The following is a 17,027-nucleotide window of genomic DNA, read 5'->3' as shown; positions in this document are numbered from 1 at the left end:
GTCAATACATTCAGAACATACCACGGATTTATAATGTGTGCCGGTATCGATGAGGAACAGTGGCCATGAGGAACACTTGTAATATTTGGGACTTCAGGTGTATGTCTTGCAGTTAGGATCCTCAGGGACTGTCATACTCGTAGTGGGAAAACCACTGGTTCCGGAACTATGTTTACTAGAATTATTTGCTTGTTTCACTGTCCTCCAGTCGCGCCGGCCGGTGTGGCAAGCGGTTCTAGGCGCTTCAGTCCGGAACCGCGCGACCGCTACGGTCGGAGGTTCGAATCCTGCCTTGGGCATGGCTGTGTGTGATGTCCTTAGGTTAGTTCGATTTAAGTAGTTGTAGGGGACTGATGACCTCAGCTGTTAAGTGACATAGTGCTTAGAGCCATTTGAAGCATTTGAACCTCCAGTCGCCAGTTTCAATTATACCTATTACAGTCTCCCTGTAGTGATGGAAAATAAGGAGATATTTGCTGACAGACTGCAGTTTTGCACTGCGCAGTGAGGAATACTCAAATGACTGTTGTAGAAAATTGCCCACAAAAAACAAATATTTCCATTCCTTCCTTATACAGCAAGCTGTTGTAATCTTTAATGAAAGGTCACACTCCACTAATGAGTGAAAGTTTCAGTCTGGAAAAGGTAAAAAGTTTGTTCCATGAAAATTTATTAAATTTATTATTCGTTTTACATACAATAGAGTGTGATTCCATAACTGTAACACATCGATTCACACAAAAGCCTGAAACACTTACATTATTAATCGTCTCAACATTTATTTTAATGCATATTTCAAATTAATGTTTTGTTAGTGTGGTAAAATAGTTACAGTTACAAACAATTGTTCCTGAAAGCTTCAACATTCTGAGTAAATAATAAAAACATTTTGCAACAACTAGTACTTTGAAAGTCATAGCACTTTATAGATCAGCACGAATGAAATATTTAACAGTTAGATATACATTTATATATATATATATATATTCATATTTTTCTTCTCGCAGTACAAGACGTTACAAACCACCACGATCAGAACACAACACACATATATCAAAAAAATATCGCTCGCATAAAATTAGCTTACACACGCACGCACTCTTAACACAAATTCACATGAACACATACACACACACACACACACACACCGCACACACTCCCAAACACAAACGCACATGAACACACACACACACACACACAGACACACACACGCGCGCGCACACACACACACACACACACACAAGGTGTCTTTAGGCTAGACGTCGAAGAGCACGGAGAACGTAGGCGACAACGGCAAGGTACAGGTCGCGTGAGACGAGAGGGTGTTGTTTTCGGGGGTTATCACAGACGACAGTGGCGCGTCGGCGGTGGTGGCGCCGACGGCGGCGAAACTGCGAGCAGTCACGTGACGGCACTGATGAGCAGCGAGGTCACCACTGCGGCGGCGGCGGCCAGGGGTCGCGACGACCGACCGCGCACTGCAACAGTGGGAGGGCGCCAGCTGTTAGCGCTGCTCGCTGCTTGCTAGCTGAAACAAGCCTGCGTCACATTGATGAAGGACGAAGTCGAAAGCTTGTAGTAAGATAAAGAAAGTTGACACGAAAGTGCAACTGTTTCGGGTGTCACCTTGCTTCTGGCCAATACGGCAGTGATTTACCAAAGTTATTAGAGTTCTGAAGAAGGTGGTTTGTCAGATCAAAATATTCTTCAGCAAAGTGACATGTCACCACAGTGCTCTAAGCCCACTGGAGTACAGCGTCTAAAACAATAAGCTTCAAAAAGTAGGTAAAATGGAGCTGCAGCTAATCACTACTATGTAAAGTTGATCTATTGCCGAAAAATTTGGTTCTAGGAGCTTCGGTTTGGAACCGCGTGACCGCTACGGTCGCAGGTTCGAATCGTGCCTCGGGCACGGATGTGTGTCATGTCCTTAGGTTAGTTAGGTTTAAGTAGTTCTAAGCTCTAGGGGACTGATGACCTCAGATGCTTAAGTCCCATAGTGCTCAGAGCCATTTGAATAATTTTTGAACCGAATGATTAGCAGGTAGGTAGTCACTGTATTCTATATGAACTATATCCCAAGGAATTTTATCTAGTATATTTGAGGTTCTGTGCTAGCGCCTGAAACTGCTTATGTTTGTTTATGTAATATATCTTTCCCCAAATCACAATTTTAGCCGCGCGGGGTAGCCGCGCGGTCTATGCGCCTAGCCACGGTTCCCGCGTCTCGCCCCGTCGGAGGTTCGTGTATCTCAGGCATGGGTGTGTGTAGTCCTTAGCAAAAGTGAGTTTAAGTTAGTTTAAGTGGTGTGTAAGCCTACTGACCGCCGATGTCAGCAGTTTGATCCCATACGAACTTACCACAAATCACCAATTTAACAATTTTAACCCTTAATTTTCCCTGCATAAACTTTACGAGATTCGTTTCTTATAGACGGCATTTTAACATTAATTATAAATGGTGATAAACTAAGACACGCCACCCGAAATACAGACAGAACTAGTAAACATGTACTCACATAAAACAAAAGGTGTGCATCACCTCCGTTCCGAGAGTTCCGGAAGATGTACAAAAAAAAAATGGTTCAAATGGCTCTGAGCACTATGGGACTCAACTGCTGAGGTCATTAGTCCCCTAGAACTTAGAACTAGTTAAACCTAACTAACCTAAGGACATCACAAACATCCATGCCCGAGGCAGGATTCGAACCTGCGACCGTAGCGGTCTTGCGGTTCCAGACTGCAGCGCCTTTAACCGCACGGCCACTTCGGCCGGCACCGAAGATGTACAGAAAATTGGAATACAGATCAACATAAACATCATTTTCGTCCTTTTTATTGTACATGGAAACCAAACATTGCGTGTTGGAACACTATACAGCAGCGAGACCTTCAGAGCTGGTGTTCCATATTACTGTACACACCAGTACATGTAACACCTAGTAGCATGTTCTCTTGCATTGATACATGCCTGTATTCGTCGTGGTATACTATCCACAAGTTCATCAAGGCACTATTGGTCCAGATTGTCCCACCCCTCAACGGCGATTTGGCGTAGATGCCTCAGAGTAGTTGGTAGGCCACGTCGTCCATAATCAGTCATTTTCGATCTATCCCAGGCATCTTCGATAGCGTTCATGTCGAAAGAACATGCTGGCCACTCTAGTCGAGCGATGTCGTTATCATGAAGGAAGTCATTCACAAGATGTGAACGGTGGGGGATCGATTTGTCGTCCATGAAGACGAATGCCTCGCCAATATGCTGCCGATATGGTTGCACTAACTGTCGGAGGATGGCTTTCACGTAATGTACAGCCGTTACGGCACCTTCCATGACCACTAGGGGCGTACGTCTGTTCCTCATAATGCCACCCTAAAACAGCAGGAAACCTCCACCTTGCTGTTCTCGCTGGACAGTGTGTCTAAGGTGTTCAGCCTGACCGGGTTGCCTCCAAAGACGTCTCCAACGATTGTCTGGTTGAAGGCATATGCGATACTCGTCGGTGAAGGCAACGTGATGCCAATCCTGAGTGGTCCAGTCAGCATATTGTTGGGCCCATCTGTACCGCGCTGCATGTTGTCGTGGTTGCAAAGATGGACCTCGACTTGGACGTCGGGAACGAAGTTGCGCATCATGCAGCCTATTGCGCATAGTCACGACGTCCTGTGGCTAGACGAAAGGCATTATTTAACAAGGTGGCGTTGCTGTCAGCGTTCATCCAAGCCTTAATCCGTAGGCAACGGTCATCCACTGAAGTAGTGGCTCTTGGGCGGCCTGAACAAGGCATGTCATCGACAGTTCCTGCCTCTCTGTATCTCCCCCATGTCCGAACAACATCGCTTTGGTTCACTCCAAGACGCCTGGACACTTCCCTTGTTGAAAGCCCTTCCGTGCACAAAGTAACAATGCGGACTGGATCGAAACGCGGTACTGACCGTCTAGGCATGTTTGAACTCCAGACAATACGATCCGTGTACCTCTTTCCTGGTGGAATGACTGGAACTGATCGGGTGTCGGACCCCCTCTGTCTAATAGGCGCTGCTCATGCATGATACTTTACATCTTTGGGTGGGTTTAGTGACGTCTCTGAACAGTCCAGGGGACTGTGCCTGTGATACAATATTCACAGTCAACGTCTACCTTCAGGAGTTCTGGGAACCGAGGTGATGCAAAACTTTTTTGATGTGTGTAGCTTTCACTACATTGTAGCGGAGAATGTGACGAAGTTTTTGACATACACAAGTAATTTAGAAGATTTACATCTCCTGAATTGCAACACAGACACGTGAAAAAAACGTGCCTAAGTTGAACAAACATTGACAGTAACGCTGGATATCACAAATGACCTCTGGAAATTAGAACGTCTGGTTCCTGGTTTATTCAGCACAAAGTCGGTTTCTCTTCAGTTAAATACTGCGGGTAGACAACTTCATGTTCAGACTAATATTTCTATTTCTCCTTCACCGCAAAATAAATAAATAAATAAATATAAAAAATCTGTCCATGCAGATTTGCCGTAAATCTTTTAGAAAAAGACGTAACCTGCCAACAGAAGCATGTTTCAAAACGTTGTGTGTTTACGTAGGAGCGGAAATCGACTGTGGAAGAGGAAGTGACTATGGAAGAGGAATTATGGCAGTCAGCAGGACATTTTCAGAATCTGTACTTGAGTGTTTATGTGACCAGTCAGAAGCGGTATAGGGAAATAGGTTTACCAAATCCAGCAATGACAGCCTCATATGAACTTAGCGGGTGCACCATTGTCAAAGAGGAGATCCCACATACATCTGCATTACTGTACCGTAAGTACACAAACACGTAACTGAGCTACGATTCGTGAAGGCCATCAGTATGCGTAAGTACATCAGTACATGTTCTACTCTTCAAAATGAATACGACAGTCAAAACCGAAGATACGGTTTTCTTTTATGGCAAATGTTGCCAATCTATAAGAGCGGTAATGTCATTCCATGCTAAAAGGTATCCTGGTTGTGCCAAGCCTTCAAGTTCTGTCTGCATAATAATTTTTTTAAAAATTCAAAAGAAGGAAAGTGTGAAGAACAGCAACTGATGATATAAACGCAACTAACACTTAAGCAACAGTAACATATAATCCATATGCTGCTATGAGGCAGCTTGAACGAGCGATGGTAATCAACAAATTAGTATTCTGCAAATATTACATTCCTACGCATTTCATCCTTAACATATTCACGCGAAAGACTTTGAAAACTGGTTATAGTTCTCAGTATGGTAAGTGATATCTTGTTTCGAAGCAAAATTGTATCCACAGATTATGCATAAGAAAATCAATGTTCGAAAAATTTCTCTACTGCTCAGTTGAAAATTCACTCTGGCTGACTTAAGTATATAAACAACGACATTCGTCAGAAAAAAATGAGGTACGTTCTTTCTAATAACAGCATTACTTTTCCCTGTTATACTTTCGGGACTTCAAATAGGCGTACGTATCAACTGTTCGTAACAGATATTCTGCCGCAAATATTGGAATACCTCCTATTGGACACACGGAAATTCATTTGATACCGACAACATAGTTGTGATCCTTCCGTTTCTCCAGGCATTTTATTACATTCTTAATAGAATACTTTTAGCTTGTTGGGTTCGTCGTTCGGTGTAGGCAAAGCGGCCTGCACGCTCACCAGGCGTAACGTCACTGGACTTGGGTCAACTGAAAACTATCGGTCTTCAAAGAACAGCGATCACTTTAGAAGACATAAATTCCGTATAACGAGCACCTGCGCTGCTATTAGTAAAGATGACACAAAACGTCGAGTACCGCCTGCACCGTATATACTTCTAACCTGTATCAGTGCTGAAGATCAATATTCATAGCACTTGACAGGAGTTTCATTATAATAAAAGTAGTTGCTTCGAACATACGCAGATATGTAGATATATTAAAGGTGAATATTTTGAAAAACCATCTACGTCTACATCCATTCTCTACAAAACAATGAAGTTCATGGCTGAGCGTAATTCCCATTTTACCAATTGCCAGGGCTTCTTCTGTTTCAGTTCACGCGTGTAGCTCGGGAAGTATATTTGCTTCCTTGCCGTAATTAGTTATACACTCATGCTCATAAATTAAGGATAATTTCAGAATGTGGTGCCACACAACATGGCACTACACAAAATTATCGTTAATAGCATAGGCACGTAGGGAACACACACGACACAGATCTGTAAGTCCACGGTATTGGTGATAAGTAGAGAAAACCGTCCCGAAACACATGTGCTACAAAACGCCCCTGTTTCCTGCACATGTACCCCGACATGCAGATGTACACAGGCCGTACAACGGGTTGGCATACTCAAGATCAGGTGAGGAGTAGCTGCTAGGGTATAGCCTCCCATTCTTGCACCAGTGCCTGTCGGAGATCCTAAAGTGTCGTAGGGGTATGAAGAGGTGCAGCGATACGTCGACCAAGAGCATCCCAGACGTGCTCGATGGGGTTTAGGTCTGGAGAACAGGCAGGCCACTCCATTCGCCTGATATCTTCTGTTTCAAGGTACTCCACCACGATGGCAGTTTGGTGGGACCGTGCGTTATCATCCATCAGGAGAAAGTTGGGACCCACTGCACCCCTGAAAAGGCGGACATACTGGTCCAAAATGACGTACCGATACACCGACCTCTTACAGTTCCTCTGTCAAAGACATCCAGGGGAGTGCGTGCACCAATCATAATCCCACCCCACACCGTCAAACCACGACCTCCATACAGGTCCCTTTCAATGACATTAAGGGACTGGTATCTGGTTCCTGGTTCACGCCAGATGAAAACCTGGAGAGAATCATTGTTCAGGCTGAACCTGGTCTCGTCCGTGAACATAACCTGGGACCATGTTCCAGTGACCATGTACTTTGTTCTTGACACCAGGCTTTAGGGGCTCTCCTGTGACCAGGGGTCAGTGAGATACACCTTGAAGGTCTCCGGGTGAATAAACCGTGTCTATTGTCGTCTGTAGACTGTGTGTCAGGAGACAACTGTTCCAGTGGCTGCAGTAAGGTCCCGAGCAAGGCTATGTGCATTACTCCGTGGCCGTCTGCTGGCACTGATCGTGAGATATCGGTCTTCTTGTGGTGTTTTACATCGTTGATGTCCTGTACTGTAGCGCCTGGACACGTTTCCTGTCTGCTGGAATCGTTGCCATAATCTTGAGATCACACTTTGTGGCACACAGAAGGCCCGTGCTACGACCTGGTGTGTTTGACCAGCCTCCAGTCGTCCTAGTATTCTACCCCTAATAACGTGATCAATATGTGTTCTTTGAGCCATTGTCAACACACAGTCACCATTATCACGTCTGAAAGCGTCTCCACATCCAGTCGCTGCACCGTACTCTGACATACACCAACACACCTCTGCCTATGTTGACTGCTGCCAGGCGGCCGGTGTGGCCGTGCGGTTAAAGGCGCTTCAGTCTGGAACCGCGCGACCGCTACGGTCGCAGGTTCGAATCCTGTATCGGGCATGGATGTGTGTTACGTCCTTAGGTTAGTTAGGTTTAATTAGTTCTAAGTTCTAGGCGCCTGATTACCTCAGAAGTTAAGTCGCATAGTGCTCAGAGCCATTTGAACCATTTTTTGACTGCTGCCAGGGCCACCGTGCGACGACCGCAGGTCAAATGCACCGCATGGTCATACCCGAGGGGATTTAAACCCGCAAACCTCTCACCAGAGAGTTGTTTCACCATGCATCAGCATTATCCTTAATTTATGAGCATGAGTGTATTTTTGCACTGCGATCACAACGGGAGCGACACATACGGGGTTGAAATGTGTTCCTAGATTAGTCCGTTGAATTTGGTTCTAGGAACTTACTAAGCAGCCTTTCACTAGATAGTTTGAGTCCGTCTTCAAGCGTCTGCTAGTCCCGTTCTTTCTGTATCTCCGTGACGATCTTCCATGACCTAGGCAAACCTGTGACAAAACGTGCTGCCTTTCTTTGCATACTTTCGAAGTCCCCTTTAAGGCCTATCTTGAGCAGATCCTATACACTTGACCAGTATTCTAGAATAGTTCGCAAAAGTGGTTCGTAAACGATGTCCATTGTAGACTGATTGCATTTCACTAGTACTCGTCCAGTCAAGCGACGCCTGTCACCTGATTTACCTTCGACTGAGAATATGCGATCGTCCTGTTTCACACCCCTAAAAATTTTTGCACCAAAGTATTTGCATGAGTCGATCGATTCTAAACGTTAAAGTATGCTATCTTTCTTCCGTTTTGTAAAGTGCAAAAGTTTACAATTCTGAAATTTTAAAGCAAGTGGCCAATCACTGTACCTCTTTGCAAGCTTATCAAGATCTGACAAAATATTAGTGCATCTGTATTCATACAGTACTTCGCTATAGATGGGTGCATGGTTTGCAGAAAGTCTGCGGTCACGGTTCACAAAACAAACAAAAAATAAGTTTCTAGTAAAAATGGTTTTTCATTGTTTTTGTTAAAACTTAAGAGGCAGCCATAGTATGCCTAATTTTATTAGGATTTCAGACACCCTGTCCGTCTTTCCTCTGAACATAACACTTTGTACTAGGTCTACAGCTTTGCGTCCGCTTTTTCTCTCGAAGTTCGGAGCTTTATTGTGAAAAACTTACAAAAAAATTATGATTCATAATATTGCCCATCGCTGGCCACTACATTCTCCCATCTTTCGGGTAGCATACGAATCCCGTGGTGGAAGAGCCGGGCGTCTTTTTGGAGATCCATGAATCGATTCAATTTTGCACTCGTTCATATGATCGGAAGTGCTGGTCAGCCAAACTGTATGCACTGGTCGAAAAAGCTGGTAGTCAGAGAGAGCAGCATACGGAGGATACGGCGGGAGGGATAGGACTTCTAATCTCAACGTTTCCATGTATATTTTGACGGTTTTTGCGACATGAGGTCGAGCACTGACCTGCTGCAAAATTACCTTTACGTGTCCATCGCTGTATTGTGGCCGTTTGTGTTTCAGTGGTGGGCTCGAACGCGTCAATTGCTGTGATGTCCTGTGACTGTCTTCCACTGTTTCAGTAGCTACGGAAACGTTCTGTGTTCCACCGCCTTGCCGGTCTTCGACATCAAAATCACCATTCTTAAGGCGTTGAAAACATTCTCCACACGTTCTTCCACTAACAGTTCCCTCACCATTGGTCTTACCCTGCATTTTAAGAGCCACAGCCGCAGATTGCTTCATGTTAAAGCAGAAAATTAAAACTTCCCGCAAATGGCGAAAAATGGGTACGTACGTCGACGTACTTAATCGAGAATAACCTTATGATGCAATCACAAGTCGACTAACATTTTTATGGTATTACGTTTACAGATACCTAAGCTTATTATATTACACCTATGACCAACCACTTGCCACTACTGCCGTTTATTGCAAAACGGCGGAAGTAAAGTTGTAGGCCTAATATTAAGGGCATCCACAGTCAAAATAATCCATGTGGAATAAAAGGGACCACTGCGACTGACTAAAATTTTTATTCAGACACGCGATCGGTTTCAAAAACTATATTTGCATCATGAGGTGTTTATAGTCAATCCAGAAAAGCGATACGTTTAAATAGCATTAGAAGCACTTTCCTCAATATTCTCATCCATATTTCATTTCCATACAATACTGTGCTCCAGACATACGCTTTCAGGAAATTCTCTTTGGCTTTTACTGCATACAGTTCTCTTCGAAATGTTGGCTCGGAAACTGGTTGACCTCGGCCTGAGTTCAAAGAAAGTACCACTTCGTTTCGCGGCTGTTATTGAAAAGGCGTCTCTGGACCCTATTCCTTCGGCTGTTAATGACGGCTGTTAAGCCGCATTACATGAATGCGAGTGGTGTCTCATTCCATGCAGGATCACTGGATAGTCCACATTGATACTCCGTTCACCGTGCAGTCATGACCCCCCCAAAAATGACATTTACTTTCTGCCAATTGTTCACATCTCTATTTCAACCCTGCTTACTGTGTTGAAACTTTACAATGGCCGGTACATACACGTCAGTTCACTGCTATGGCTTACATCAAGCGTTCCAGGGCCACGTATTTTGCCCGATGACCTTTTAAGTAACAAATGTGGATTACATAATCTGTTTACGATCTGGAAACGATTTTAAATGGCTCTGAGCACTATGGGACTTAACATCTATGGTCATCAGTCCCCTAGAACTCAGAACTACTTAAACCTAACTAACCTAAGGACAGCACACAACACCCAGTCATCACGAGGCAGAGAAAATCCCTGACCCCGCCGGGAATCGAACCCGGGAACCCGGGCGCGGGAAGCGAGAACGCTACCGCACGACCACGAGCTGCGGACAAAACGATTTTAATGGGAGACACATATTACCCAACTATAGTGCTATATTACAGGAATTTAGTAGGGAACCACTGCTCCGATTCGACAAACAGGCGTCTACGTGAGGGTGAACAGTGCCGCTGCGGGCGCATGCGGCCCTCGCGATACCCGCAGATACAAAAGCGCCAGGCGGCCACAATAGCCCGCGCGCTCGGCTGCCCGCCCGACACGGCCGTACAATTGATTGCCTGCTCTAATGGCGTTGAACTAGTGCTTTAGCCGGGGTGGCGGCACGGGCTCGCAGTGTCCGTCGGCAAACTTCGCATAATGGGACGGCCACGCGTCGCTCAAACATTCGATGCTTACCTTAATGGACGAACTGCAAAAGGGCTGTTCTGCGCATTGTGCAATATGTGTGGCATATCCTAATTGACTCGAGTATTGTTAGGAATGCCTGCACGATCTGCTCGTGTTGATTTTCAGAAGGTCTGCGACACAATTCTACAGAACGATTTGTGTACCCAAACGAAGCATAATGTTGTATGAAATACCTACGATAAAGCTGTGCAGTAATTTCATAAAGGCTTTATTAGCAAAGACACTTCCACGGAATTTATCGACGTTGGAAAGGGATTACAGAGCATTACAGAGATGCTGGGCAGCAAACTACAGTAGCAAACGTTGCAAGAGAGGCGTTGAGTATGACACAGAGGTTTACTATTGAAATTTCGAGAGAATACTTTCCGTGGAGAGTCGGAAAACATATTACTTCCTTCCGCATACGTCTCGCGAAATGACCACAACCAGGTCATTCAAGAAATTAGAGAAAATACAGAGGCTTACCAACGATTATTTTTCCCTCGCGCCATTCGTGAGTAGCGGAGGGGGGGGGGGGGATCAGATATTGGTACCAGAAGTACCCTCACCACACAGTATTATGAGGCTTGCGGAGTAGTATGTAAATGTAGAAGAGGAGAAATAAAGTAGGGGATGACAAAGGCTAGAATGTGAGAAACGCGTTGTGGTAGTTTGGGGTAGTAGTTACGAAGACATCACATCTACATCTACATGGATACTCTGAAAATCACATTTAAGTGCCTGGCAGAGGGTTCATCGAACCACCTTCATAATTCTCGGTTATTCCAATCTCGTATAGCGAGCAGGAAGAATGAACACCTATATCTTTCCGTACGAGCTCTAATTTCCCTTATTTTATCTTGGTGATCGTTCCTCTCTATGTAAGTCGGTGTCAACAAAATATTTTCGCATTCGGAGGAAAAAGTTGGTGATTGGAATTTCGTGAGAAGATTCCGTCGCAACGAAAAACGCCTTTCTTTCAATGATGTCCAGCCCAAATCCTGTATCATTTCTGTGACACTCTCTCCCATATTTCTCGCTAATACGAAACGTGCTGCCTTTCTTTGAACTTTTTCGATGTACTCAGTCTGTCCTATCTGGTAAGGATCCCACACAGCGCAGCAGTATTCTAAAAGAGGACGGACAAGTGTAGTGTAGGCAGTCTCCTTAGTAGGACTGCTACATATTCTAAGTGTCCTGCAGTCTTTGGGTAGCCTTCCCCACAATATTTTCTATGTGTTCCTTCCCATTTAAATTGTTCGTAATTGTAATACCTAGGTATTTAGTTGAATTTACGGCTTTTAGATTAGACTGATTTATCGTGTAACCGACGTTTAACGCATTCCTTTTAGCACTCATGTGGATGACCTCACACTTTTCGTTATTTAAGGTCAACTGCCACTTTTCGCACCATTCCGGTATTTCTTCTAAATCGTTTTGCAGTTTGTTTTGATCTTCTGATGACTTAATTAGTCGATAAACGACAGCGTCATCTGCAAACAACCGAAGACGGCTGCTCAGAGTGTCTCCCAAATCGTTTACATAGATAAGGAACAGCAAAGGGCCTATAACACTACCTTGGGGAACTCCAGAAATCACTTCTGTTTTACTCGATGACTTTCCGTCAATTACAACATGGATCACAGCATTAAAGCAGTTATAAGGCCCGACTTAGGAAATACAAATATGTCTACAAATAAATGTCCCCTGCTCACCTCTCAACCTCGTTCCAAACACCTACTCTATTCACAATACATCAGTGACATTTTAAGCTCAACGACTTTTTGATGTACCTCTAGAGTGAACCTTTGATCTTATCGTACGTGAAGTACTTCATAATATCATATGACAAATTCGGCTGATATTGAATGATTAAATGAAACAGTATTCACTACAAAATTGAAAATACCTGAAAATGGTAAAATTGATTAAGTCGTCATTAAAACAGCTGTTGTTTAGTTTTAAGTTCATGAAAACTGCACACGCGGGATGATTACTAGACTACTAACAGGGTGCACCTTCTACCAAGATAGACTTACATGTTTAATTCGCCGAGACATCACGACTGACTGCCATCCCGATAAGAGCTTGTTTACGTCTTCTAAGAACATAAACGATTTGTAAATGCTAATATTATAACTTACATCACATTACATTTGAAGATTCTTTAACCGTCCACCCATTTCAGTCACACATGTACAGTATGTAGTTATGTAGACGTAACATGGAACACAGCATTGAAGCAGTAAAAGGTCCGACTAAAAAACATCATTAACCAGCAAGCTTTCATTCTCTAAATAAAAACCTCCCACCTGCCGTCATCAGGCCAATCACAGTTCAAGTTGATTCAGCAACTGTTTAGATAGTTAAGATAATTCCCGTTTATTGTTCTGCCTCAGTTGCACATTTCAAGTAGATTACATGTTTCGATCACCGTGAATCATTTTCAGATCCAAGCAGTTGCGCCAGCAACTGGTGCTCTCTATTCGGAACCACATATCAGAGTACAGTACTGGTTCTGAAAGGACAAGAAGGGTTGCTGATGAAGCTACTTGGAGCTGAAAATGATGCAGAGTGATCAAAACACGTAACCTAATTAAAAATTAGCACTTTGAGACGAAGCGGTAGATGAGAACTGTCTCAACTGATTCTATTTTGTAATGACGTACCCCTCAAATCGGAAGCTTCGTTTGTTTTTCTCTTCCCCTTCTGGGTACTTCACCTTTTTAGTCAGGCAATGTAGATGCATCAGCCAACCTGTTCGAAGTCGACATGTGAGCTTACCGAGGAAGAGCGCTTCCCGCACGGTGTTGGGGGGCGGTGTGACCCTCTGCACGACGCTCTCGCTGTCGCCCTGCCACAGCACCGGCGCCACCTCCGCCACGCAGCGCAGCTTCATGGAGCCCGACACGAAGTGCGCGCCCGACACCGCGAACCGCAGGCCCAGCGACGAAGACACCAGGCCGTGCGCGTCTCGCTCATCCGGGAACACCTCAAGCCGCGGATCGTCGTCGGGCACCTGAGGACGGAAAACGTTCGAAACTCTACCTCCCTCCAGCCTTCTCTTACATGATGCCACTATGTTCGGAAACAATCCTCCAAGAGATGCGGGACACAACCTACATATAAGAGCACCAAGTTTCATACTACTAATGCCCAACATACACAAAATCACACTTCAAGAGAGGACACACAAGACAAAGACTATATTACACTTCCGCCTTAGGTTACGGAATTAGTTACCAATCCGATATACGTCGTCCAGAAGTGGATATACAGGGTGTTACAAAAAGGTAAGGCCAAACTTTCAGGAAACATTCCTCCCACACAAATAAGGAAAAGATGTTATGTGAACATGTGTCCGGAAACTCTTAACTTCCGTGTTAGAGCTCATTTTAGTTTCATCAGTATGTACTGTACTTCCTCGATTCACCGCCAGTTGGCCCAATTGAAGGAAGGTAATGTTGACTTCGGTGGTTGTGTTTACATGCGACTCATTGCTCTACAGTACTAGCATCAAGCACATCAGTACGTAGCATCAACAGGTTAGTGTTCATCACGAACGTGGTTTTGCAGTCAGTGCAATGTTTGCAAATGCGGAGTTGGCAGATGCCCATTTCATGTATGGATTAGCACGGGGCAATAGCCGTGGCGCGGTACGTTTGTATCGAGACAGGTTTCCAGACGTTCGAAGCAATTGATCGGCGTCTTAGGGAGCACGGAATATTCCAGCCTATGACTCGCGACTGGGGAAGACCTAGAACGACGAGGACACCTGCAATAGACGAGGCAATTCTTCGTGCAGTTGACGATAACCCTAATGTCGGCGTCAGAGAAGTTGCTGCTGTACAAGGTAATGTTGACTACGTCACTGTATGGAGAGTGCTACGGGAGAACCAGTTGTTTCCGTACCATGTACAGCGTGTGCAGGCGCTATCAGCAGCTGATTGGCCTCCACGGGTACACATCTGCGAAAGGTTCATCCAACAATGTGTCAATCCTCATTTCAGTGCAAATGATCTCTTCACGGATGACGCTTCATTCCAACATGATCAAATTGTAAATTTTCACAATCAACATGTGTGGGTTGACGAGAATCCGCACGCAATTGTGCAATCACGTCATCTACACAGATTTTCTGTGAACATTAGGGCAGGGATTGTTGGTGATGTCTTGATTGGGTCCCATGTTCTTCCACCTACGCTCAAAGGAGCACGTTATCATGATTCCATACGGGATACTCTACCTGTGCTGCTAGAACATGCGCCTTTACAAGTACGACACAACATGTGATTCATGCACGATGGAGCTCCTGCACATTTCAGTCAAAGTGTTCGTACGCTTCTCAACAACAGATTCTGTGAACGATGGATTGGTAGAGGCGGACCAATTCCATGGCCTCCACGCTCTCCTGACCTCAACCCTCTTGACTTTCATGTATGGGGGCATTTGAAAGCTCTTGTCTACGCAACCCCGGTACCAAATGTAGAGACTCTTCGTGCTCGTATTGTGGACGGCTGTGATACAATACGCCATTCTCCAGGGCTGCATCAGCGCATCAGGGATTCCATGCGACGGAGGGTGGATGCACGTATCCTCGCTAACTGAGGACATTTTGAACATTTCCCGTAACAAAGTGTTTGAAGTCACGCTGGTACGTTCTGTTGCTGTGTGTTTCCATTCCATGATTAATGTGATTTGAAGAGAAGTAATAAAATGAGCTCTAACATGGAAAGTAAGCGTTTCCGGACACATGTCCACATAACATATTTTCTTTCTTTGTGTGTGAGGAATGTTTCCTGAAAGTTTGTCCGTACCTTTTTGTAACACCCTGTAGGCATGAACGTTGGTCAACGCAGTTGTTAGATAATATTATTGCGGCACAGAAAATTTGGAAATTTGTGGTAAGGTCTTATGGGCCCAAACTGCTGATGTCATCGGACCCTAAGCTTACACACAACTTAATCTAACTTAAACTAGCTTACGCTAAAGACAACACACACACACACCCATACCCGAGTGAGGGCTCTAACTTCCGAGGGGGGTAGCCGCGCGAACAGTGACATGACGCCCTAGACCGCGCAGCTACCCCGCGCGGCTACGGCACAGAACAGTAAAGGGTAGAAATTAGAAAAAAATTAAGAAAACTCACTGACATTCCCAAGGCAAATTCAAGTCACGCCAGCAACGGAAGCAGACAGCAACGGAAGCAGAAAGTGAGCGAGTATGTCGTAAGTGAGTCAAGTCGACAACACTACGTGCCGAGTAAGGATATGTATGTAGCAGGAAGCAGACGCTGCAGAAAACAAAAGTAAGCGAGGAAAGCATATTCGTTACCTCGTGCGAGAGACTCCATCTCTTTCATAAGAGCACATGGCGTGAGATCGACGGAGTAGTTGACAGCCTGTTTAGTGAATATAGCACAATAAGGAGGACACATTTGGTTATTACGAACAGAGCCTTGGGTCGTAGCACTATAAATATTCTAGCTCTCAAGCTCTCGTCATGATTTGATCACTGGAATCAATGGCATTCACAGTAATAGCAACAGATCCAATGATTGCGATACTGTAGTGTAGATTCTTCAGCGAAGCCTCTGGGCTAGCTGAAGATGTACTCAAATTGATGAACATCATGCTGTTCTCTGGTTGCCATCTACTGATGGAAGCTTTCTTCCGACACCATCACAGCAAAGATTGCTGCCAATAACGATTTTCAATGCAGAAGCCAGAAACAGGACCTCTTGGGGTCCACGTTCATGTTCGACACTCAGGTACCTTAGGGTGCTGACGCCTGCCGAGGACAGGGAGGAGATCAACCCACCACACGACTACCGACACCAGCTACATCGTGGATGAGTCATCAAGGATCACCGTAAGACTGGGAATGGAACCGAGTACACTCCAGCGCCTGCTCGCCGGCAGTCCGCCGCGGCGCCAGGGTAGCCGACACTTCTCCCGGACGAGCAGCCGATGAGGTGACTTGACAGACGTCAGCTAGGATCGAACACTCTGCTGAATGTGCAACAGCATAGGCTGCTGTGGAAGAATGACGACTCGTCAAAATTGTTAATAAATAAGTGAACACTGATATTATTTTATTACCGTCGAAGAGGCTTCTCTGGTTCCCAACAGCTAGCCTGACTTGACGCGGAGGTGTTTCCCCTCTGCCATCTGTGGTACCTCAAGACAGTACCTGAAGACGGATAGGACCTCAAGACAATACCTGAAGACTGCATCCCATGGCTCATTTACAAGAGCCGTACTAAAGACACTAACACCGATGTTAGTCATTTTCCACTAGATCTAAGACTATACCAGAGCTTACAGACAGATCAGTGCCAATGAACTTTGATGTA

The 17,027-nt window shown here is 44.9% G+C and overlaps 1 protein-coding gene across 1 annotated transcript in view; it reads right to left on the bottom strand.

The window, feature by feature from the left end:
- Window positions 1-697: 697 nt before the first annotated feature.
- LOC126234552 (uncharacterized) overlaps window positions 698-17,027 on the bottom strand; it is a 279,428-nt gene continuing 263,098 nt past the window's right edge. Inside the window, exons 5-6 of the mRNA XM_049943256.1 lie at window positions 13,454-13,688; window positions 698-1,478 (exon numbers count right to left, since the gene is read on the bottom strand). Coding sequence (XP_049799213.1) covers window positions 1,402-1,478; window positions 13,454-13,688 — 312 coding nt within the window. The 3' untranslated portion in view covers window positions 698-1,401. The remainder of the gene's footprint in view (window positions 1,479-13,453; window positions 13,689-17,027) is intronic.

This window comes from Schistocerca nitens, chromosome 1 (assembly GCF_023898315.1).
Source record: "Schistocerca nitens isolate TAMUIC-IGC-003100 chromosome 1, iqSchNite1.1, whole genome shotgun sequence".
In the NCBI taxonomy this organism is placed as follows: Eukaryota; Metazoa; Arthropoda; class Insecta; order Orthoptera; family Acrididae; genus Schistocerca; species Schistocerca nitens.
The sequence above is the reverse complement of the archived record's forward strand: the minus strand, read 5'-3'. Positions and strand labels throughout refer to the sequence as shown.